The 25399-nt window shown below is 55.3% G+C and overlaps 1 protein-coding gene across 2 annotated transcripts; it reads left to right on the forward strand.

The window, feature by feature from the left end:
- Positions 1 to 11: 11 nt before the first annotated feature.
- Positions 12 to 24620, forward strand: CDHR1 (cadherin related family member 1). Of its 2 annotated transcripts, XM_051833053.2 has the most exons (17): positions 19 to 447; positions 935 to 1030; positions 1939 to 2084; positions 2892 to 2942; positions 4139 to 4228; positions 5334 to 5420; positions 7367 to 7483; positions 8285 to 8428; positions 9994 to 10072; positions 10414 to 10514; positions 12770 to 12973; positions 14724 to 14876; positions 18377 to 18541; positions 19003 to 19070; positions 19652 to 19880; positions 20904 to 21164; positions 22502 to 24620. In XM_051833053.2, the coding sequence occupies exons 1-17, from the start codon at positions 393 to 395 to the stop codon at positions 23042 to 23044; spliced, it is 2589 nt and encodes an 862-aa protein (XP_051689013.2). In that variant the 5' UTR covers positions 19 to 392; the 3' UTR covers positions 23045 to 24620. The 2 variants fall into 2 exon arrangements, with proteins under 2 accessions (XP_051689014.2, XP_051689013.2); XM_051833054.2 differs by lacking the exon at positions 8285 to 8428 and having other exon boundaries at positions 12 to 447.
- Positions 24621 to 25399: the final 779 nt, after the last annotated feature.

Genomic DNA, 25399 nt, shown 5'->3' on the forward strand with positions numbered 1-25399 from the left:
AGACCCCAGAAAGCCTCAGTTTTTCAGCGCCCTGCTCCGCGCCCCATCCTTATTCTGGGGCCTAGGGAGCCCTTGGTTGGCTCCGGAGCTCCAGACTAGGGCAAAGGGGGTGTGGCAGGAGCAGTCTCGCCACGCCCCCTGCCCCCGCCTGCATCCAAGAGCGGGTCCCTGCGCCCACTCACTGGTCTCTTTAGGCTGCGGGCCGGAGCGCTCAGGTTGCGCAGATTCGAGCGGCGGCGGCGGCTTAGCGCCCTCGCACCGCCCTGCTCCCCTCCCGCCGGCGCCGCCGCCGCCCAGCTGTCGGCTGTGCTCTGCTCGCGCGCCCAGGGCATGCTCCGCGCTCCTGCGCCCGGCCTCGGCGGCGGCAAGGGACGCCACCCGCCCGCGGAGACATGAGGCTCAGCCCGTGGGCTGCCCTGGCCTTGGGGCTGCTGTTCCTCAGCCTCGGTGAGTGGTCCCGGCGCTGGAAGGCGAAGGGGTGGTTGCCGGGGGCGGGGGATCCTACCAGCTGCCCGGCCCGGGTGCTTCTCCAGAGACCGGTACCCTGGGACCCCGCGGTCGGAGCCTAACTCCCGCTACCCTCCGCATCTTCGGACGCCGAGCAGGAGGCGTGGCGGCGGCTGTGAGGGCTGCACGCGCCGGCTCGCGACCTGACCTTGCAGGTGCACTGCCCCTGTCGGAGCATCTGCTCGCCGTCCGCGCGCCGTCCCGGGCGGGAATGCGCGCTTCATGCGGTCTAAGCTCTGTGTCCTTGACAAGCGCGAGCCCAGTCCGAGCCCACGGGGAAGCAGGGGACCCTCCGGGAGGCGTACCTGGGCGCGCTCGGGTTGGAGGGGCATAGTGCCCTCCTGCCGACCTCACCCGTGACCCTGCGAGTGCGAAGTCCTCCCCGGGTGTCTGGTGTCCATCTGTCCTGTTTCTGTTCTCCCCCTAGCCCAGGCCAACTTCGCGCCCCACTTCTTCGACAACGGGGTCGGCAGCACCAATGGAAACATGGCCCTGTTCAGCCTCCCAGAGGACACCCCTGTAGGTGAGGAGCCCTGGTATGGACATCCCATAGAGGAGAGAGGTTCGCGTTCCTTAGGACGCGGGGACCAAACCCATGACTCCTCTGAGCCCGTGCGAACGCCAAGCGCCAGGCTGCGTGGGCTCCCGCCCTGTTTCTGCTCAGAATTACCCCCACCCCGGAGTCGGGGTTGTGGGAGGCACAGACAGGAAAGGATGTCACAGCTACCATGGCGACCTAAGCGGGGCCAGGCCTGGGGACCAGGACCACACCAGCCCAAAGGCTAGGTCTGTCCTGCGACAGGCAGCTGTCCAGCAGAACAGTAAGGCGCTGCCGCATGCCTGCTGTGTGCCTTGAGCAAATGGATTTGCCTCTCTGAGCCCTGGGTCTCAGGACTTTAAAACGACCCATGGACATCCAGCTGGCTGAGATGGGCAGGGAGAGAAGGAAGAGAGGCTGGAGTTGCCCTCTCTGTCCCTCTCCATGCGGGGGTTGGGACCTGGAGGCGGGGTGAGTGAGCAGGGACTCCTGGGTCCAGAATCCCAGGCGTTGGGGTGCCGTCTTGCACCATGGGTCTTGCACCTGCGCCCAGGGAGCCTCTCCTGCCCACCTCCTCCTCTCCCCCCAGAGCTGGCTCTTGAAAGAGGATCACACCAGGCAGAGGGAAACACAGGCAGAGAACTCTGAAACACCCCTATAATCTGCACAGATTACAGCCTGGGAAGTGGCTGATAGCAACCGCTGACAGCTGTGAAGAACTGAGATAAAAAGTGGGGAGCAGTGGGGTGGGGGGCAGCAGCCAGCGCCCAGTTCAGGGTCCCAGCTTTGACGCACAATGGAATCTCCACCCTCCCAACTGTTGACTTCTTGGGCTGAAGCAGCAGAGAGAAACCAGGTCTCAGGTCCCAGGTCTCCCCCGTGTCTCCTTCCAGGCTCTCACGTGTACACCCTGAATGGGACAGACCCTGAGGGAGACCCGGTGTCCTACCACATCAGCTTTGACCCCAGCGCCAGGAGCGTCTTTTCTGTAGACCCCGCTTTTGGAAACATCACTCTGGTGGAAGAACTGGACAGAGAGGTATGGGAAATGCTGGGAACCCTGTACAGGCATGCAGACCGACCTCTAAGGTCTAGAAGGTCTCTCTGAGTGAGATGCTCACTGCCCAGGAGGGGACACCCACAGGGGCTGCCCCGGCACCTCTGCCTGGAGGATCTTGGGCTGCTACCCCCAGTCTTTACACTGGCAGGCTGAGTCATGGGGCTCCTTAGTGAGCACCCGCCAGCCCTGTTAATCTTTTAAGCACGATCAATTAAAAATAAATCTGTGTGTGCTGTGAGGTATCTGAGAGAAGCCTTCCAAAAGGGGTTTTCATGCCAGTCCTTAGACAGGTCCTGGCAGCCCCAGGAAACTCAGAGAGCAGATCAGGGCCAGAGAGAGTGATTGAAGGTGTGAATCTGAGTTTGTTCAAAGTCCTCTCACCTGCACCTTTCTGAACTTGTGGGTGACAGGGCACCGGGCTCTGCTTCCCTCTGGAGACCTCATGCTGGCCATATAACTGGACCTCAGCTGTAGGCTCCCAGCACCTCCTCCCTAGTACCCACGGGGTTCTAATGACCTTCGACACTATGTCCTGGGGAACACTTGAACCTGAGCCACCCTAGATGTGGACCACTGCAGAACCCTGGAATATGGAGGGGTCTAGGAGAACCATTGATACACAAAGCCCCAAAATAAGGTCTCAGGCACAATGGGAGGCGGCATCTGGCTGTGCCAGATATGCTAAGGCTACCCCCCACGCCCTATTCATGCACCCAGGAGGGCTCCCCCAGCCTCGGGGTTCCCTGCGGTGTTCTCAGACACTCACTTAGTCCCTGTGCTCCACAGAGGGAGGATGAGATTGAAGCCATCATCAGCATTTCGGACGGACTGAATCTGGTGAGTGCACACCCAAGCCAGCCCCTGGCAGCCTGCAGAAGGAGGAGGCTGGCAGGGCTCCTCCCCAGCCCTCCCAGGGCCCAGCAAAACCCACCCAGAGCGCCCACAGGACAGAGCTGCAGCAAGACCAGAGGTGGGGGGAGAAAGGGGGAGGGGAACGGAGGCCAAGGTCTCTCTGAGGAACTTCCAGCGTGTCAAACTCACATTCTGCAGCTTCTCCTCAGACCTGCCCTCTCCCTCTGCCTCCTCCCTCCTGGGTCTTGGCCCCTTGCCCAGGTTACCCAAGCTGAACACCTGGGCACACAGGTGTGCTGCCTGTCCTCCTTCTGCACAGTCAGCATTTCCTCCAGCCCCCACCAGTGCATTCTGGGATTACTGCAGCCCACCCCAGAGGCTCCCCAGCCACCCCAGTCCACCCACAGAGTGCCGCCGTGGCTGTCACTGTGATGCATAGGTCTGGCCCCCATCCCGGGCTCAGAAAGCACCCAGAGCTGGCCCTGCCACCCTTGGGATGACATCCAAGCTGCCATCTGCCATCCACAGACCCCTCCTCCCCCCACCACCCCGCAATCAGCATCTGCTTCCTCCAGCTCTCTCCCTCATCCACCCCACCACCCACCCAGCCAGCCATGAATCTCCTGTCTTCTGAATTCACCAGCCATCTCACTCCTCTTTGAACACATGGTCCCTCCTACCTGGCCCACCACTTCTTTCCTTCAAGGCGAACTTGCTGTGGGGCTTGGCGTTTCCTCCTCTGGGCAGCCTCCCTGCTGTCCACCACCACAGGCCAGGCCGGGGTCCGGGGTAGGGACCGTTCTCAGGGCCTCTGGATGCAGCACACCTGCGCCCAAGGGATGCCCGAGGGACCCCTGGCTGGGGGGCAGGGAGGTGCAATGCAGGGCCTGGCCCACCTGTTGTCTCCTGAGTGATATCACCGGGTTCTTTTATGTGCTACCCCTTGCCAGAACACTGCAGAATAGCACACTTGCAGACTGCCTTCCATCACTGGCATGCAACACAGTGCTTTGTTCCATGTAGCTTCTTAATAATATTTGTTGCATGAACACATAGAAGAGAGAAGAGTGGAGATGAGAGAGAGACAGAGACAGAGAATGGCAGGGCTGCTAGAAGCCACTATCTGTTTGTCTCCCAGAAGGTCTCACTGCCTCAGCTCCTGAGCCATCTCTTCTTTCCAGGTGGCAGAAAAAGTCACGGTCCTGGTGACGGATGCCAACGACGAGGCACCCCAGTTCATCCAGGAGCCTTACGTTGTCTTGGTCCCCGAGGTGAGTGAGAGGCTGCTGGGCAGGGCAAGACTCCCACCTGGGCCATGGCCTGCTCTCTGGGGCTGCCAGGGACCTGGCCCCAGCACTGGCATGCAGAGCACCTGTCTACCATGCCCCACTCTCCATGCCCTTCCCTCCCCAACCTCTGTCACCATCCCCCCACATTCATTTTCATTTCGGTCCATTTATTATCTTCCACTATAATCATAGTCTATGTGTTCTGTAGAAATGTGAAATAGATAGAAAAGTAGAGTTTTTAAAGTTACCTTCAGTCCCTCCGACTTAAAACCTTGCTCAGTGTTGCAGTAGTTCCTTCTAGGCTTTTTGTGATTATAGGGTTGTTGCTTATTTAGCATAGCTGTGGCTATACTAAATACATGTGTCCCATATCCTGTTTTTCACTCAGTGTATAACATAAGGATTTTCCTCATTTTGTTGTGGAGTTCGAATAACCACTGATTTACCAGTTTCTATTGAGGGAACATTCCATCACTTACTGAGCCGTCCCATTTTGTTTGCTGTTTGTGAGAAACACCAAGCTTTGAGTACAAGGGTATTTTTTCTTTAATTAAGGTTATTTCCCTAAGGGGCAATGCAGGGTGTGAAATTAGCAAGTCAGAAGCATGAATGCCTGTGTTACCAAACGGCTCATCTCTTCACTCCCTGCCCTGCAACACTGGGGAGACGATGTCTCCCCTCTCTCTCGTGCCCACACCGCAGATTCTGAGTCTCAGATGCTCACTAACTCAGCAGGAGAAATAGCTTATGCTTGTTCTGAGTTGTGTGCACCTGTGTGTGACCGCTGGTGACCCTGATACATCCATGTGGATGAACCATGCCCTTGTCTGTGCATGGCTGTTTCCTGTTTAAACTCTTCACCCATTTGGGGTCTTGGTTTTCTCCTTCTATTGCCTCCTTAAGGGAACCCTGAGCCACCTCTTTGTGGCACCTCCTGCACCATGTCCTGCGTCTCCTCCATTGCTGCCCTTCCCCCATGATGGCTGCTCACACACATGTTAGCCCTCCATTCCCTCCACCGCATCGCTCCATGGTCCCCATGCCTATGGCTCCCTAAGCATCTTGTCACTACCCCGTCACCCCTCAGGACACACCTGCTGGGAGCAGCATCTTTAAGGTCCGTGCAGTGGACAAGGACACAGGCTCTGGAGGGAGTGTCACCTACTTCCTGCAGGTAAGACAGCACACAAAGGATGTCACCAGGGACCTGGGCTGAAAGGGACACTGGATGGTCCCCACCTTCATCACCAAGGCCCTTGGGTCAGTGCCTCTGATGGTCCCAAAGAATCCACACAGGGGTGCAAGCAGTAGGCAGGGATCCGAGGGGTGCAGAAGCCTTCTTCCCCTGATTGCCCCACCCTGAGTGTCCCCAGGCTGCACTTCCCCAGCCCCTTTCCCAGGTCCCCAGCAGTACAGTGCTCCTCTTCCAGTACAGCTCTCTGCTGGCCCAAGAGCACAGTGGAGGATGGCCCAAGTGCTTGGGTCCTGCACTGCATGAGAGACCAGGAAGAAGCTCCTGGCTCCTGGCTTTGGGTCGGCATAACTCCGGCCGTAGCGGCCATTTGGGGGAAAGGAAGACCTTTCTCTCTGTCTCTCTCCTTCACTGTCTAACTCTATCTGTCAAATAAATATTAATAATAATAAAAGAAACGCCTGCAGAGTGCTCTTCTCTACAGGGAATGGGGCTTAAAAGCCATCCTGAAAGGGACCAACATTGTGGTCAGCTGGTTAAGGTGAAGCTGCCCCTTGCTACGCCACCAGCATCCCATATCAGAGCACTGGTTCGAGTCCCAGCTGCTCTGCTTCCGATCCAGGTCCCTGCTAATGCATCTGGAAAGGAAGCAGCAGATGGCCCAAGTGCTTGGGCCCCTGCCACCCATGTGGGAGACCTTGATAGAGTTGCCGGTTCCTGGCTTTGGTCTGATCCAGTATAGGCCATGTGGTCATGTGGCAAGTGAGACAGCAGATGGAAGTTATCTCTCTCTGTCTCTACCTTTCTCTCTGCCACTCTGTTCAAATAAATAAATGGAAAAAAATAAAAGCCTTTCAAAGGGAGACAAGCTGAGGGACCTCCAACCCACCCCAAGTAAGTGGCTGTGGGCCAGTGCTAGGCAGCATCTGATGAGGGAGGGGTGGGAGATGGCCACTCTTTGGAGGAGGCTGGTGGGGAGCTCCTGCATTTTGTAGGGGTGCTCAGGGGGGACCTCAAACTGGGAGGCATCAGGCTCCAGGTGCCAGGTGCTGTTGTTGAGTGCCCTACATATTTGAGCCTCACAATAGCCCACATGCTTTTCTCCTTCCTGTCTTACATCTGGGGAAACTGAGCGGGATAAGGCAGGTAACGCATTGAAGGTGGCACAAGAGCTAAACCAGGGATCACCCCAAGACCTGCGGAGTCCCAGCAATCTCCCTGGAGCCTGGAGTGGGAATGGCCACCTGGAGTTTTAGTCTCCCTGGAGTTTTAGTCACCAAGCTGTACCGTTTTGAAGAGTGTGGGTGTAGGTGAGTGGAGGTGGGAAGAACAGAAAATGCTGTGGAAGCAGCAGACTGAGAGGGGCAGCAGGTGCAGGGCTGGGGCCTCCACGCGGTCAGGCGCAGGGTGGGAGGCAGCGGATCACGGCTTTGCTTTGTCTGAGAGCTGTTGCTCTGGTTGTTTGCTAGCGGCCATCGCAGGCCCGGACAGGTTTCTTCAACCCCATGTGGATGTGAAGTGCTGGGGGCCTGGGGAAGGGGCTGGGGAAGTGCAGCCTGGGAACACTCAGGGTGGGGCAATCTGTACTGGAAGAGGACTAGAACCCAGTGTCCATGTGGGATGCCGGTGCCACAGGCAGAGGATTAACCAAGTGAGCCACGGTGCTGGCCCCTCTGCAGGCGTTTCTAACCACTACCACCTGTAGCCAGAGCTTAGCCCAATTTGTTTTCCAGCAGAGCAGACAGAGAGAAGCCACGGGCCTTGAGGGTGTGGGAGAGCAAACCCCCAGCCCTCCAAAGGGTGACCTGGGGCCAGAAGGGCTGGCTACCCTGAGGTCTGACTTCAGCCTCAGGGGCAGTGAGCAGGTGGTCATTCCCAGGCTGGCCCAGGGCTCCTGCCTGAAGCCCAGCTGTGCCCCACCCTTACAGAATCTGCATCCCAGCAAATTTGCTGTGGACCGCCACAGCGGTGTGCTGCGCCTGCAGGCTGGGGCCACCCTGGACTACGAGAAGTCCCGGACCCATTTCATCACCGTGGTCGCCAAGGTAACAGAAAGGGAGGAAGGGAGGAGTGTGGGAGGCTGCCCTGGGGTGGGAGCAGAGCTGGAAGCTGTGAAGGGGTGGGGCAGGTAGGAGAGCAGGGGGTGCGGTGGGCAGAGGGGGAGGGGCAGCTGCATGGACATTTTCTCTGGGGAACTGTGTTGGGGGCCTGGAGAGGACACGGTCTCCTCTGACCCAAGACTAATGGGTCAGCGTACTCTATCTGGCCACCACAAGGGGACTTGTGTGTCCCACACATTCCTTTTAGTGTGGCCAAATGGGCACCGTCTCTCTGGTCAAACCTGTTTACCCCACCTTCTCCTCATTGGGGGACCCTCTCTGAGCCTCTGTTTCCTCATTCACTCAACCCTGAAACTTAACCAGGTTCCCCAAGTTTTGCAAGTGATTGGTGCTGGAAGCCTGCAGGGGCTCAGCCAAGGCTTCCTCCCCCAGAGAGCAGGCAACGCCAGCCACCGTTGCTCCAGGCCCAGCATTTCCTGCACAGGAAGGCCCTTGTAAGACACTTAGTGGCTTCAAGCCATCCCACGCCAGCCTGTGCTAGGAGGCCTGAGACAGCCCCAGCTGCCAGCTGCCTGGCACCATTGTAGGTGTTTACACAGGGTGCTAAGTCATTCTCTTGGCTCCACAGCACCCAGCACAGGCTGAGCACATAGTAGGACAGCAGGTGTTTGAGCCTGGTTTCCTGGTGGGAGGGGGACTTTGGCCCTGACAGGTGCGGGGAGCCTGACTGACCGCAGAGCCCTGCCTGTCTTCACGCTGCTTCTGTGGCCCCCGGTTCTTCTCCAGGATGGTGGGGGCAGGCTCCGTGGGGCTGACGTGGTGTTCTCAGCCACGGCCACGGTCACGGTCAACGTGGAGGATGTTCAGGACACGGCCCCTGTCTTCGTGGGCACACCCTACTATGGCTACGTGTATGAGGACACCCTCCCGGTGGGTGGCTGCACCCCTCTGCCAGCGTCCCCTCCAGATGCCTCTGGCCCTGTCCTGAGTGGTTGCCCAGGGTGCCTTGCAGGGTATGCATAGCTGGTCCCAGCTAGGTCATGCTCTGCACACACTGGCTGGCTCCTGAGTTTCCTAGGGCTCTGGCCATGAACAGCTCCTTTTGCCTTGAGAAGTGCAAGGCAGAGCAAGCCCAGGCTCATGTGGGGGCAGGGGACATCTTCTGGGTGCCCACCAGTCTGGCATTTCTGCATTCACACATCTGCCAGTCCAGCTGTAGCCCCTTCAAAGGGCTGAGAGAAGACAGAGGTGTCTCTCTGTCACCTCATTTGGAGGGGGAACATCCTTGGTGCATTCCCAGGCCCCAGACCTTCAGCCTGGGGTCCCTCAGACCAGCAGTTCCCTCACTATTTGCTGCCTGAAGCACCGTGACCCTCAGACATCCCACAGGTGCAGCTGGAGGGTTGGCCTCAGCTTCACTCCTCATTCAACCAAACCTCCATCCCCGGTGTTCCAGCTCCTGAGGTTGCCTTCTGGCTGCCCAGCAGGTCCCCAGAGGTTCCACGCCTGGCCTCTGAGGCCCAGCCTCCCCTCCGAGGGCCCTCTGCCTCCTCACAAACCCGACAAGGTCTCACCACACAGCCCTTAGTCCTCTGCCTGAGTTGTGCCCACCGTCCCAATGCCCCCATGCTTCTCAGCTGACTTGGGCGCCCATCCCCTGTTCTGAAGTGGGGGAGCTCCTTCGGCTCCCTTGGCACGAGCTTGGCCCTCCCTGGGGTTCCCCCATGTTTTTCTGGGCACCAGCTGCCCCCACCCAAACCAAGAGCTCCATGCAAGCAGAGACCAGGCTGAAGCCAGACCTCACTCTGCCGTGGCTCGGGAGCGCTGTGACTGAATCACATTCTCAACTTCCCTGACGGTGAAACAAGTACTTCAGAGGGAGGGAGGTGGAAACACCGGACTGCCTGGGTTGGGGCTGTCAGGCCGGGCCGGGGAGGCTCCAACCACCCCATGGAGGGGCTGAGGGTAGAGAACAAAGCAGAGGGCTTGGTCTCAGCAAGGGCCTGGCAGTGAGCATGGAAGAGGGCATCAGTGTCAGCTGGATTGTCCCGTTGTGGCCCCTCCCTACCAGACTCTTTCCAATGGCACCCAGTGCCCGGGGATAAAATCCTAATCCCAGAACTCCGTTTAAAGCCTGGTGACCCAGCCCCTGTCCCACCTGTCTCTCGCCTCTCCCCCATGCACCTTGCAGTGGGGTGAAGGTAACAGATGGAGGGGACAGCAGGGGAGCAGTGGGCTGAGGAGACAGTCAGCAGACCTGGGCATCCGTGGGCAGCACACACTTGGCCCCGTTGGACCAGCAGAGGCTCAGGCTGTCCCCCTCCCCGCAGGCCTGGAGAGAGCTCCCAGCAGAGCAGAGCAGGGATGTCCTCCAGGGCCATGCAGAGGCCTGGCTCTTTTCCTGGTGGGGGGAGGGGGCACCTCCCTTCTGTGAAGGGGAGGGAGAGCCCCAGAGTTGCCCTGGAGCCTTAGGCAGCTGCTTCTGCTCCCCCCAGGGCTCCGAGGTGCTGACAGTGGTGGCCATGGACGGCGATCGGGGCAATCCCAACCGTGTCCTCTATAGCCTCGTGAACGGTGAGTCGGGCAGCTGCTCTGACCCTGGGGGTGACCACAGCAAGGTTCATCAACCGTTTGGGTCCCAGGTCCCTCCCCCCATGGGACCAGCAGAATGGAGAGGAGGGGCTGACCCTCCCACCCCGGGGAGCTGGTCTCCTAGGGCGTGTGCTCAGGCTCAGATCTGTGCTTCCTGTGTGACCTTAGACAGCTTACTGAGCCCCTCTGAGACTCAGTTTCCTCATTGGCAATGCAATAGATGACCGTGTCACAATTTTGGGAACACTTCTACAAGGCAGTGCACTAGGCACCTGCACCCCCTGTGGCCCTTTACAGAACTGCAGAGCATGTATCTATTACAGGAAGCGAGGGAGCCTTTGAAATTAATGAGACATCCGGAGCCATCTTCCTCACACAGAGCCCTGCCCAGCTGCAGAGAGAAATGTATGAGCTGCACGTGCAGGTAACGCCCCTCTAGACTGGCCTGCTCCACCCCCTCCTCTAGCCCTAGAAGGCTACTGAGGTGATGAGACCCAGGGCCTCCTCCATCGGGCGGGGGGGGGGGGGTTCATTCTGGGAAGTGAGCTAGACGTTGCTTCCTGGAGCTCCTGCAGCACCAGGCTGCAGCAGATGTACACACAACCCGTGGCGAGAGGAGCCATAAAGTCACAGGCAGAGTCGCGAAAAGGCAGGAGGAGGTAGGACTGAAGCAGCAACACCTCTGCTAAGAGCAGGCTCCAACAGGCAGAGGGTGTCAGAGGGGAGCGTTGAATTGGGGTTGGGCAGCAGCAGAGTGAAGGCATCCAAGCCAGGAAAACGCTGGGTGCAGCCTGGAGGTGGGAGTACACAGTGCGCCCAGGAAACAGGGGAGACTGGAGCCAAGAGCCTGCTGGAGGAGGACCATTGAAACACGAGGCTGGGCTGGAGGAGCAAAGGCCCTGAAATGCAAGCTGTGTGTTCTCTCTAGAGCAAGGCATGTGACTTGCATGGTCACCTAAGAGCTGCATGGAACAGGACCCCATGCTAAGCTGAATACTTTGCTGTTTGCTTTCTTGAAATTCTTAATAGTTTTTCATGTTTCATTGCCCCTGCAGATTGTGGAGCTGCCCCTGCCCCAGAGCAAAGCAGTTTCATTGACAGGTTGTGAGCAGGCTTAGAAGTACCTGTGGGAAAGCTCTCTCTGGCTGCTCCCTAGATCACTAAAGTTCTTGGATGCGGACAGCATGGCCAACAAAGCCTTCCAGGACTCACTCCTGGGAATGGGAATTCCCTGTGTCCAGGGTCAACCCAGGACTCAGCACGTTATCCTGGCAGTAGGCTCTGCCTGGCATCTGAGAACTCTGATGTCATGTCATATTTAGGGGGAGGCAGGGAGATAGAGCCATGGCCAAGGTGGCAGAGAAAAAAGGCCTGTGGGGCTGCAAGGAAGTGGGATGGCAGAAAGGGGCAAGTTGCAAAACATAGAAGAAGGCAGATGGCACATAGCATAGCCACTGATGGTCTGTGAGGGGTGAGAGAGGGATGGAGGAGGGATGGGTAAAGGCCCAGGGACTTCGTCATCGCGAGCAGGGCAGAGGAAGCAAGCTAAATAGGAGGGGAGTGATGGACCTGGGTGCTGGGGTCATTCAAGGTGAAACATCCACACTTGGGCAACCAGGATTGACCTTTACAGGAGAAGACATCAGTAAACAGGTGTCTATGATGGATGTGGGAAGGAATGAGGTCACCCAGGGGATGGCTAGGGGACAGAGCAGCCGGTGGCCAAGTCCACAGCTGCAGGAGCTGTGGGGAGGAGAATGGCAGGTGAGGAGAGTCGGGAGGGATCAGAGAGGCTGCTCAGAGAAGCTGCAAGAGAACAGAGCCCTTGGGCAGGGGAAAGGGTGGTGGTGTGGCTGCAGCATGCAGAGCAGTGGGAAGTGCCCAGGTGGGGACGGTGAGAAGTGAGTGCAAAGTTGGAAGTGGAGACGGCAGGCGTCAGCCTCTGAGAAAGAGAAAATAAGACAGTAGGCGGGGCATAGAGGAGTTGGGTGCAGAGAGGGTCATTGTGGGAGAGCGACCTTCCAGAACTAGGGTGTCTTTGAAGAACTAGGGACAGGAGATCCCTGAAGGGGCTCCTGTGACATTTACTACATGGTTCATGAGGTGCCCATGGACCCTCAGCCCTAGCTTTGCAGCCTGTGTTAGTGACGACCTACCCCCAAACAGAGTGGCTTACGGCAGCACTCATGCATTATTATCTCACGGGCTGTGTGGGTCAGGAGCCCAGACTTAGCTTGACTGGGTCTTCAGTTTCAAGGTCTCATGTCTGACTGCAATTGGGTTGTTAGCCAAGACTAGGGTCTCCAGGAGACTCAGCTGGGGACGGGTCGGTCATCGGTGCAGCTCGGTTCTTTTGGGAGATCTTAGACCAAGAGAGCCTCAGTTCTGTGCTGGCTGTTGGCTAGGGGTCACATGGGCCTCTCCAACACAGCTGCCTGCCTCACCACGGTCAACAAGGGAGAAAGTCTTCTAGTGAGGCAGAAGTTACAAACGCTTGTCATCTGATCATAAAGGGAAAGCTCATCTTTGCCATATGCTATCAGTTAGAAGCAAGCTGCTAGACCAAGGATCACTTAAGGAATTGGGATTGTACAAAGGTGTGAATACCAGGACAATGGATCACTGGGACTGATGAAAGCCCACCTGCCACACAGCCATAGCCCCCTGTCTCCACCCCAGGTCACTGAGATCAGCTCTGCAGGGAGCCCAGCTGCCCAGGCCATGGTCCCCGTCACCATCAGGATCGTGGACCTCAACAACCACCCACCGACATTCTATGGAGAGAGCGGGCCCCAGAACAGGTTTGAGCTGTCCATGTATGAGCACCCGCCCCAGGGGGAGATCCTGCGGGGCCTCAAGATCACCGTCAACGACTCCGACCAGGTGCCTGGCCCTGCCCTCTGAATAGTTGGGTCTGCAGGAACCCTCACTGGAAGCCAGGCAGGTCTCAGAAGGAATGAGCCAAGAGCATACATCCGAGAAGGAGAGGAGAAAGGATAGCTGCCTAAATGCCTTAACCAATTAACAAGTAAATCAATTAAAATAAATTTAAAAATCAACTAAATAAATTTAAATAAATTAAAATTAATAAATCAATTAACGAGTAAAAGCCAGGATGAACCTTTGGCTTAGCAGTTGAGACACTGGTTAAGATGCCCACACCCTAGTTCAGAGTGCCTGGGTTCAGTCCCCACCTTCAGCTCCTGACTCCAGCTTCCTGCTAATGCAGACCCTAGAACCAGTTACTTAATTACCCCAGTAGTTGGGTACTTTTTTTTTTTAAGATTTTACTTATTTATTTAAAAGGCAGAGTTACAGAGAGAGAGAGAGAGAGAGAGAGAGAGGTCTTTCATCTGCTGGTTCACTCTCCAAATGCCCACAAAGGCCGGAGCAGAGCCTATCTGAAGCCAGGAGCTGGGAGCTTCTTCCAGTCTCCCACACGGGAGCAGGGGCCCAAGCACTTGGGCCATCTTCCATTGCTTTCTAGTGGAGCAGCCAGGACTTGAACTGGTGCCCAATGGGATGCTGGCACCACAGGCGGAGCCTCCCTCCCTTCCTCTCTTTCTCTCTCTCCCCTGTCTGTGTCCTCCTGCCTTTCAAATAAATACACTTTGTAAACATAAAGAAGTAAAAGCCACCAGACAGGCATTTGTGAGTCCTGCCACCTCCTATGTCTAGCGCAGGATTAGACATCATGTGTTTGTGACCTTGCTTAATCCCCATAGCCTGCTAAGTCTTCCTGATCCTGAGCAGCTCATGTGTGGGGAGAAGTGAGACTGCTCACCTCCCAGGGCCTGGAGCATATGGAGGCTCCTCGCTTAGCACAAATCCTGTAATTCCTTCTTTTTGTGAAAAAAAATTATTTACTTGAAGCATAGAGTTACAGAGGGAGAGGGAGAGGCAGAAAGAGATGTTCCACCTGCTGGTTTACTCCCCAGATGGCTGCAGGAGCTGGGTCTGGGCCAGGATGAAGCCAGGAGTCTGGAACTCCATCCAGGTCTCCTACATGAGTGCAGGGGCTCAAGTACTTGGGCCATCATCCCCTTTCCCAGGTGCATTAGCAGGGAGCTGGATGGAAAATGACTGGGACTCCAACCAGCTCTCATATGGGATGCTGGCCTGCAGGCGGCGGCTTAACTCACTGTGCCACAATGCCATAGCTCCTTTCCTTATCTACATTTTCACTTTCTGCATTTTCAGTCATGTGAGTCCCAAAATATATAGTCCCAAAACTATAGCCCCAAAATATTAAATGGAAAATTCTAGAAGTAAGCAATTTCTGAATTTTAAATACCTTTTATAATAGCATACTGTAATTTTTATATTTTATCATTAGTTTTTGTTCCTAAGGTAGACATTAAACTTTAGCACAGCAATGCATGTATAGGAAAAAACACAGGCTATGTCTACAGCCATACAACCTTGAAGGTGCCTGATCTCTCATCTGATCTCGGAAGCTAAGCAGGGTCAGGCCTGATTAGTCCTTGGATGGGAGACCCAGGTATTCTCTGAGGAGTTAGGCATCCATGGAGGTCTTGGAACATAGTCCCTATGAGAATAGGGAGGCTATGGTTTATAAATTTCTATTCTCATGTCTCTGTGTTGTTTCTGTTCTTCAAACTCTGCTGCCCAGGGAGCCAATGCCAAGTTCAACTTGCGGCTGGTGGGCCCAGGAGGCATCTTCCGAGTGGTGCCACAGACGGTCCTGAATGAAGCCCAGGTGACCATCATCGTGGAGAACTCAGCTGCCATTGACTTTGAGAAGTACAAAGTATTAGCCTTCAAGGTGGGTGCTGCCCTGCCCTGCCCTGCCCTGCCCTGAATGGGGTCCCAGGAGCTCACACCAGCATTCATTCCTGAGGGCACCGTGTCACACCCTGGCCTTCCTGCTAATGTGAGGAGCAAGTGATGGACCAGAAGGGAAGAAGAGCCGTCCACGGACAGAGCTTCTGTGAACCACTCATATATTTTAAAAGTTAGTTATTTGAAAGGCAAAAAGGCAGAGAGATGGAGACGAGTGAATCATCTGCTGGTTCACTCCTGAAGCACCCATGGTTGCCAGGGCTGGGCCAAGCAGAAGCCAGGAGTCTATAACTCAATCCTGATCCCCCCATGAGGGTGGCAGGGACCCAGGTACTTGAGCCATCATCTGCTGCCTTCCAGGGTGTACATGAGCAGGAAGCTGGAATCAGGAGCAGAGCCGGGGCTTGAACCCAGGCACTCTAACGTGGGATGCTTACATCCCCAGAGGGGTCTTAACCACTGTTCTAAATACTTGCCTCTGAGCCCCAGCTTCTAAACTACAGCTAGACCCAGGAATGCAAAGTTCAGGGAAGGGGATGGAATGTTATCAAAGGAAAATTATTCATATACTTTGCCTTGTTTGTAGAAACTACTTGATTGTCAAGATGCTTTCTCAGCAGGCGCCACGGCTCACTAGGTTAATCCTCTGCCTTGCGGCGCCGGCACACCGGGTTCTAGTCCCAGTCAGGGCGCCGGATTCTGTCCTGGTTGTCCCTCTTCCAGGCCAGCTCTCTGCTGTGGCCCGGGTGTGCTTGAGGATGGCCCAAGTACTTGGGCCCTGCACCCCCTGGGAGACCAGGAGAAGCACCTGGCTCCTGGCTTCGGATCAGCGCGATGCGCCGGCCGCAGCGCGCCGACCGCGGCGGCCATTGAAGGGAGAACCAACGGCAAAAGGAAGACCTTTCTCTCTGTCTCTCTCTCACTGTCTACTCTGCCTGTCAAAAAAAAAAAAAGATGCTTTCTCATCTGCCTTTGACACCTGTCATCTGATCTGATAACAGTCTTAGCAGAACAAGGAGTACTCCTTTGATATAATTTGTAATTCCATTAAGTTTTAAATGTACATAAATAATACAGATTGTACAAAGAGACTTCAAACATTCATGGAAAATGGAATTAAAACACACTTTCCATGAACTTTTTGAAACCCATTTATATTATAACATACAAGTTATATTTTAACAAAAAGGAAAAATAAATATTTCATTGATATTATTTAAATGAGCATTATTTATACACACAAGCTTATATCCAGGATCACACTTAAAAATGAAATACTACAACATATGATATCAGGAACAAAAGAGGGATGTCTGCTAACCCATTATTATTGAACATAATTCCTGAAATAACATTGTTCTTGGGGCCGGCGCCATGGCTCACTAGGCTAATCCTCCGCCTTGCAGCTCCGGCACACCGGGTTCTAGTCCCAGTCGGGGCGCCAGATTCTGTCCCGGTTGTCCCTCTTCCAGGCCAGCTCTCTGCTATGGCCTGGGAGTGCAGTGGAGGATGGCCCAAGTCCTTGGGCCCTGCACCCCCTGGGAGACCAGGAGAAGCACCTGGCTCCTGGCTTCGGATCAGCGCAATGCGCCGGCCGCAGCGCGCCAACCGCGGCGGCCATTGGAGGGTGAACCAACGGCAAAGGAAGACCTTTGTCTCTGTCTCTCTCTCTCACTGTCCACTCTGCCTGTCCAAAAAAAAAAAAAAAAAAAAAAAAGCATTGTTCTTGGGATGAGAAACAAAATAAGAAGTACAAACCTTAGGACTGGCATGTGGCACAGTGGGTTAAGGCGCTGCTTATGAAGCCATCACCCCTTATCTGATCAGAGTGCCAGTTTGAGTCCTGGCTGCTTCCCTTCCAATCCAGTTTCCTGCTAATGCCTCTGGGAAGACAGCAAATGTTGGCCCAAGTACTCGGGTCCCTGCTACCCAAGTAGGGGACCAATGTAGAATTCTTTTTTTTTTTTTTTTTGACAGGCAGAGTGGACAGTGAGAGAGAGAGACAGAGAGAAAGGTCTTCCTTTTGCCATTGGTTCACCCTCCAATGGCCAACATGGCCGGCGCACCGCGCTGATCCAATGGCAGGAGCCAAGTACTTATGCTGGTCTCCCATGGGGTGCAGGGCCCAAGCACTTGGGCCATCCTTCACTGCACTCCCGGGCCACAGCAGAGAGCTGGCCTGGAAGAGGGGCAACCAGGACAGAATCCGGCGCCCTGACCGGGACTAGAACCCGTTGTGTCGGTGCCGCAAGGCGGAGGATTAGCCTAGTGAGCCGCGGCGCTGGCCACCAATGTAGAATTCTGAGTTCCTAGCTTTGCCCTGGCCAGTCCTTTGGGAAGTGAACTAACAGATGGAAAATTCCCTCTCTCTCTCTCTCTCTCTCTCCTGCTCTGCTTTTCAAGTAAAAGAAAATAATTTTTAAAGATTTATTTATTGGCCGGCGCCATGGCTCAATAGGCTAATCCTCCACCTGCAGCACCGGCACACCGGGTTCTAGTCCTGGTTGGGGCGCCGGATTCTGTCCCAGTTGTCCCTCTTCCAGGCCAGCTCTGTGCTGTGGCCCCGGGTGTGCAGTGGAGGATGGCCCGCCTGCACCCCCTGGGAGACCAGGAGAAGCACCTGGCTCCTGGCTTTGGATCAGCGGGATGTGCGGGCCGCAGCGCGCCAGCCACGGCAGCCATTGAGGGTGAACCAATGGCAAAGGAAGACCTTTGTCTCTCTCTCTCACTGTCCACTCTGCTTGTCAAAAAAAAAAAAAAAAAAAGATTTATTTATTTATTTGAAAGGCAGAGTTACAGAGAGGCAGAGAGAGAGAGAGAGAGAGAATCTTCCATCCACTGGTTCACTCCCCAAATGGCTGCCACGGCCAGAGCTGCGCTCATCCAAACCAGGAGCCAGGAGCTTCTTCTAGGTCTCCCATGTGGTTGCCAGGGCCAGGGACTTGGGCCATCTTCCACTGCTCTCCAGGCATAGCAGCAGGGAGCTGGATCAGAAATGGAGCAGCTGGGACTTGAACCAGCACCCATAGGGGATGCCTGCACTGCGGGCAGTGGCTTTACCTGCTATGCCACAGTGCTAGCCCTGAAAATAATTTTTTTTATTTTAAAAAATTAAATAAATTTTTAGATCCATGCCTGGTTTTTTCATAATATACATTTTCTGGGTTTTGTGAAAAAATAAATTTCGTACCATAAAAACACTTTTTGCACCAAAATAAACTCATACTTTTAATTCCATATTTTTCTGTCAACTTTTGGAAGTCCCTCATACTCGTGGAAATGACATAGAAGCTGTTCCTGCAAACCCGTGGGGAACAGTGTGGGGCCCGATAGGTGACCCTTGCAGGGGGTGGAGGAGCACTGAGTTGGCAGCTGGGAGAAGACAGGTGGGTGCTGGATCAGTTCTGGAGGGCCAAGAGGCAGGAAGATGTGCCCAAGGTGACTTCCCACCCAGACAAGGCCTCGTGTTCTTTGCTTCCGCAGCTCCTGGCCGTGGAAGTGAACACCCCAGAGAAGTTCAGCTCCACAGCAGATGTTGTGATCCAGCTCCAGGACACCAACGACAATGACCCCAAGTTCACCTCCCACTACTACATTGCCAGGATCCCCGAGAATGCCCCAGGGAGCACCAACGTGGTGGCTGTCACAGTAGGTTGGGGACTGGTCCAGGGGCTGGAGGGTGCGGGCCCTTGTGAAGTGGGACAGATGTGGGCTCCAGTTTTGGCTGCAAAACCCGCATCAGCTACGTCTTTGCACAAGCTCCGTGCCCTCTCAGTCTCAGCTTCCTCATCTATGCAGTGGGGAAAACAACCCTCCCAGGTCTCCAGTGAGGACGGATGTGCAAACCCCAAGCACAGGCCACAGGACCTAGTCCCTTTTCCTCCCTCATTTATCAGGGCGCAATAAATACATTCTTGTTCTAAGTCTTTTGATTCCTCCAAAGCTTAAGACCTTGGAGGAAAACTAGGGCTCCAGGGCAGCCTCCAGATCAGCATCCCCCAAGTTGGGCAAACCCCAGATTCCCCTGGATTTGCCCTTGAAAGCAACACACAGACACAGGAGTGCGGAGTTCCCTGGGCAGGTGCCACTGGGAGCTTTCTCTCTTCCAGGCAGTGGATCCAGACACAGGACCCTGGGGTGAAGTCAAATACTCCATCTATGGGACTGAGGCAGACCTGTAAGTAGATCCAGAACTCTAGACACGGCCTTGGGTAAGGGATTTGGAAGGGGGTGTGCAGAGGGTCTGTGTAAAGGCAGGATCGGAGCCTGAGTAGAAGAGGCACACATCCCCGTCTCCAGGGTGTAGGAAGCAGTGGTGAGCCTGATGCATAGGTGTTGGGGATGCACTCATGTGGCTGGAGAGGCCATGGTCATGTCCTGGAGCTAAGACCCATGGCCTCAGGAGCCAGGAGAGCAGGGCTTGGCTGGGGAGGAGGCAGGCCATTTCCATGGAGCACGAAGGGCTGTGATTTGGGTTACTGAGCTCAATAGTGACTGATGGGTGAGTAGATGAGAGGATCTGCCTTCCTCATCAGATTGCAGGGATGAGTGGGAGAGAGCAGGTGGACGACTTGAGGAAGCTGCATGACGCCTCCCTGCTCCTTCCCAGAGGCAGCTCGCCACTGCAGACATATGTGTGTGTGTGCGCACATGTGAGCATATGTGTGCACGTGTGTGTGCATGCACATGTGCACACACGCATGCTTATCCACACATGTGTGCTCTACACACCGTGCCTCTGCTCTCTGTGCCTGGCAGGTTCCTGATCCACTCATCCACTGGGCTTATCTACACCCAGCCCTGGGCCAGCCTGGACGCCGAGGCCACTTCCAGGTACAACTTCTATGTGAAGGCCGAGGACATGGAGGGAAGGTACAGTCTGGCCGAGGTGTGTGTCACCGTGCTGGACGTCAATGACCACTACCCCCAGTTTGGAAAGAGCATCCAGGAGAAGACAATGGTGCTGGGGACCCCCGTGAGGATTGAGGTGGGTTTCACAGGCAGCTCGCCTCCCCTGAAAGTCGGGTTCCAGTGGCTGCGAGAGACACTGGGGCTTGGGAATTTCACTTAAAATCAAATATTGTACTCCCAGCTTGGACAAAGGGCTTCAAGGTCCTTTATATATCCCCATCACCACCCCAACCCAAAAGTAACTCTGAGGAGGAAGACATCCCCACTTTTTTTTTTTTTTTTTTTGACAGGCAGAGTGGACAGTGAGATAGAGAGACAGAGAGAGAAAGGTCTTCCTTTTGCCGTTGGTTCACCCTCCAATGGCCGCCGCTGCAGCCGGCGCACCGTGCTGATCCGATGGCAGGAGCCAGGATCCAGGTGCTTTTCCTGGTCTCCCATGGGGTGCAGGGCCCAAGCACCTGGGCCATCCTCCACTGCACTCCCTGGCCATAGCAGAGAGCTGGCCTGGAAGAGGGGCAACCGGGACAGAATCCGGCGCCCTGACCGGGACTAGAACCCGGTGTGCCGGCGCCGCAAGGTGGAGGATTAGCCTAGTGAGCCGCGGCGCCGGCCTGACATCCCCACTTTACAAATGCAAACTCTGAGGTTCACAGGGGCTAAGTGCTTGACTTGCTTAGTTCATGTAGCTGCGCCACCTGCTGTCAGAACAGTGCTTTTCCCACTGCACTTCACTCTCTTCCGAAAAAAACCTGAACCCAGACACCCAACAGACTTGAGTTTGAATCCCAACTTCTACCTCTGCATCCTTGGGCAAGTCACTTAGCATCCAAGTTTTCATTTTTGCAAGTATACTATGATTTTTCCAATACCCACTTCCTGACTTGTTCTGAGTCTGGGATCATAGGACTCAGAGAGAGGACCCAGCATAGACCCTGGCTTATACCAAGGCATACCTTTTCCTTTTCCAACTCATCCCACTCCTCACAGGATCTGGACCATTTCCCATCAACCCAGCAAGCCCCACGTGACATGTCAGTTCAGCTGCTTTCCACAGATATTTTCCCCAAAGCCCAGTGCTGTGTGTTCTCCCTGTGCACAGGCCATAGACCAGGACGCAGAAGAACCTAACAACCTGGTGGACTACTCCATCACCCATGCCGAGCCGGCCAATGTATTCGACATTGATGCACACACAGGGGAGATCCGGCTCAAGAACTCCATCAGCTCCTTGGATGTCCTGCACAACATCACTCCCAGTGGGGAGGACTGTACGTGGTCCCTGGAGGTGCAGGCCAAGGACCGCGGCTCACCATCCTTCAGCACCACGGCCTTGCTCAAGATTGACATCACAGACACGGAGGTGGGTGTAAAGCCCTAGTCCGGGAAAGGGGGTAGAGGGCCAGCTCAGGCCTGCAGCAAAGACAAGCAAAACCGTCATCTCCACACTTGCTCCAAAAAACGCTGCATGCTAGCAAAGGCTGCCCGTGCCAGCAGACGCAAGTTTTGGAATCATCGTGACTGCTTTGCTTTAATGCTTATTAAGGATGTGACATTGGGGTTTGTGATTTTGGTTGGGCTTCCAGACCTGATTGATCATCCCGCTGCTCCCACCATGCTCCCGCCCTCTGCTCTTAAAGTTTCCATTACGTTTCCTGTGTAACAGGAATGATGATGCCTCCCTGGCACAGGTGTTGAAAAGCCAGAAATGAAATCATTACGTGACTATGTAGCTGTGAGCTTGTTAGCGGAGATGAGTGGAATAGAATTCATGCAAGAAAGAATTGAGACGTGAGACAGAGGAGCGCTCAGCAAGGTAGCAAGGTTCAGTAGGGTAGGGCGTCCGTTAGAACAGATGGGCACCTCTCCAGATGGAATCTGAGAGTGCCTAGTTCACATTTAGACTGGGGTTTATAAGGCAGTAGGGTCCAGTTCCTCCTGCTGTTTCTCCTCTCCCTCACCTCTTCTAGACAAACTAGGTAAAATTCCTCCCCAGGTGTCAGTACTCAGTGCTACCAGACCAAGTAGCCCACCTTGTGCTGGGCAGAGGAGCCGCCCCTAGGGTGCCTGCCTTGGAGGAAGGCTGTGAGGGTTTTATTGCCACTGTCATCAGGCTGGGTAGCCCACTTGGTGCTGGGCAGAGAGGATTCTCCTGAGGAGCTTTCCTTGGGGGGAAGCCTGGGACCACCTGGAAGGTTATCAGGGTATGGATGGAACTTTGTACTGTAAGATACAGGGCTGCTTCCAAGGTGGCTCCATTCCTTTCTGCAGAGCTGTGTTTCCCTTGGGCTCCAAACAGACACACACACACACACACACACACACAGGCTAATTTCTAACTTCCTACCCAACAAGCTCAGAGTCTGGCATAAAGTCAATCCTGAAAGGGCACCTGCTCTATTCAGGCAGATATTGCCTCCCCTCCCCCGCCCCCAATCAAAAGCACATAATCTACTGTCTCAAGGCCAGAGTGCAGTAAAGCCGGAGTTTTGACTCCAATAGAGGTTGTTTGCATCACATTCTATTGGAGTGTATTGTTCTAGACAGCGAGTTGTGCCATGCTCTCGCTCTGTGTACTTCTTTCCACATTGCTTCCAGAAGGTTTAGAAACCATCAGGCTTAAGGAAGCTTGTGTCTGAGCTCTGTCTTCCAGAGCCCAGGCAGGAACAACTGAATACAGAGCGCGGTTCTCTCTCACAGACGCTGTCCCGAGATCCCATGGCTGCCTTCCTGATACAGACCAAGGACAACCCCATGAAGGCTGTGGGTGTGCTGGCCGGCATCATGGCCATCGTCGTGGCCATCACCATCCTCATCTCCACCGCCACCTTCTGGCGCAACAAGAAATCCAACAAGGTCTTGCCTGTGCGACGTGTGATCCGCAAGCGGCCTAGCCCTGCACCCCACGCCGTCCGTGTCGAGTGGCTGAAGTCCAGGAAGGCCAAAGCCGCAACCAAGTTCATGCTCAAGGAGGATCCTCCCAATGAGAGCGACGACAGCCACGGCCCAGTTAGCTCACTGCCCCCTCGAGCTCCAGCTCTGCCTCCGCCTCCCAGTGTGGCACCCGACACAGGTGCAGCCCACTGGACAGTGCCTACAGTCTCTGGATCCCTGGTCCCCCAGCAACCTCAACAATCACCGCCAGAACCCAAGGCCTCGGGGAGCCCCATCCGGTCAACTCTGGTCTCTGAGCTCAAGCAAAAGTTTGAGAAGAAGAGTAGGGACAACAAGGCTTACTTCTAGACTCTGTCTTGAAGTCTCCTCTCCCCCCAACTCTGTCCACTCTGCTACCCCCACTGTGTCCTCACATCCTGCTACAGAAAGTTACCCCTGTTTTGTACAATGCTGTGACACCCCCCCCCATATATGGGGCTCTAGACAGAGCCTTGGACAGGCAATTTCTTGAGCAACGAGATCCACTTGACAAATACTTGCCCATTCCCTAAATCCTGGACACAGCTACAGTGATCCCTATCCCTTAGAGACTGGGAATTGACCAGGAGCATCTCCTACTCACTCACCAACCCCAAACCACCCAGACCCTCGTGTCCCGCTGGGATCTGAATATCCTTAACCAAGGGGCAGGGGCAGGGCTGCCTAGAACAAAGCCAACTGCCACCCAGATCCTGAAACACAGCTAGGGGAAGGAGCAGGCAATGGGGGTCCAGCCCTGGCTAAGGCTGGAGGTGAGTGAGCCCTGCAGCCACAGGACAGCAAATGCAGGCAAAGGGAGGGGAAGGAAGCAATGAAAATTTGTGCTGACTGCAGGACCGTGCCTGAAGCCGTGAGCACAGGGGGGCAGTGTACATGGGAAGAGATGGCAGGCTCCTGTTGTGCCCGTGTGGGGCCGGGGACTCAGAGGCATGAGATGGGCCTTGCAGATATCCCCAGTTGGGAAGACCTTGAACCCAGAAATTGTCCAAGCTGGAACCACAGTGGTAGCCCCAGAAGCATCCGGAAGAGCATCAGGGCCCCTCTGTGAGAGTGCAAAGCGGCAAGAAAGCAACGTGTTTCCTGCAGACCAGCCTCTGGGTGCAGCTCCTCCAAGGACACATCAGGAGGAGCCTCGCTGCTGCTCTGCAGAGTGGCCCCCCAGAAGCACTGGGCTGGGTGTGGGAGCTGCCACAGGTCCTCAGTAGTCAGAGCTGGATGCTGGCTTGGCTTGAACCACACAGCTCCCGTTCCGTTCTCCCCTCACCACCCCATGCCACTGTCAGAGAGAACTGGACCGCACAGCAGCACCCAGTCCAAGGCTCTGCTTCACTGAGTTCCTGAGAGAGGAGTGGTTTGCCTGAGGCTACACAACAGGTGGGTGGCAGGGATGGAGTCTGAGCGTTCGAGGCTCCTGTGCGTGTTCCTTCATCCTTGGTGTGTGCCAGTCTCCCCAGGATTGAAATCACCCAGCGCCTCCCCTGAAGGACCCTGCTGTAAGGAGATCCAGCTGTGTCCACAGACAGACAAGTAGGCTGGTTCTTTGCATTTTGCCTCCTCTCGCTGAAAACCTGTCTAGGATGCATCAGATTTTTATGAGAGCAGCTTCTATGCACGTGTGTTCTTCCTGGTTTCTGAGTCTGTGTTTGGAGGGGTTACTCAGGTGTGCCAGTGTGTAGACCCCCTGCCAGGTGTCTGCGTTTCCCAGCCCAGACAGTATTGACTGAGAGGTGTTAGCAGACACAGGTGCTTTGCAGCCAGAGTTTCAGGAGAGGCTGCGGTGCATCAGGCATGGCTGCCACAGGGAACACAGCATCCTTAGGACTTGCATGCAGTCAACGGAACGTCTTGTGTGAATGGCAAATAAAATCCGCTCAGTGAAGGGCAAGCTGCTTTCCTGCTCCCTGCTTGCGTTTCTGTGCTCTGACTTGTGGGGTCTTTTCAGTCTTCCTGAAACACAGCCAGGCTCAGCCTGCTGGCTCCCTTGGTGGGTGGATCTATCCCCTGCCTGCTAGACCTGACACTAAGGAGGGCTGCAAATGGGGTCCACATTGCCACGTGTCCACCTCAGACCCAGCCCGTTTGCAGGCTTATCTGTCAGAGCGTGGCCAGTGGAAGGGGATTGCCTCCCAGTGCAACCGGCAAGGGCAGGAACCGGGAGGCTTGGTGTGTGCATGGCTGGGCAAGCAGTGTTGTCTCTGGGACAGTGGTTGTAAAGAACTCTGGGCTGGAGGCTCAGCCCAGCCCCTGGGCCCTGAGAGGGAGGAGGCGCTTCTGGACAAGCCCAGGAACTGGAACCAAGGCAGAGCCCATCTTGGAAGTCTAGTGGCCAGCATCAGCCACACTAGGAAAAGGAGGAGGGTCTTGCCAAGCCGAATGGACCCAGCAAATGTGATCAGCTCTGGAGGGAGCCCGCCCTGGGGTGGTGCCAGCCAAGTCCCAGTGCACTAGCGAATCCTGCAGCTAAGGGACTGCTTCCTCCATTACACTGGGCCACGGCTGCACCTACAAGCTGGCATGGAGTTCATAGCCCAGGTAAGGGGCAGGGAGGCAGGAATAGCAACCTGGGCAGACCCCCTCTCTCCTTGCCCCTGAGAATAAAACATTAGCCCATGTGACTAGAGAAACCTGCAGTGGCTCCACCACCCATGGCTGAGGTCAGACTTT

Source organism: Oryctolagus cuniculus, chromosome 15 (genome assembly GCF_964237555.1).
Source record: "Oryctolagus cuniculus chromosome 15, mOryCun1.1, whole genome shotgun sequence".
Classification (NCBI taxonomy): Eukaryota; Metazoa; Chordata; class Mammalia; order Lagomorpha; family Leporidae; genus Oryctolagus; species Oryctolagus cuniculus.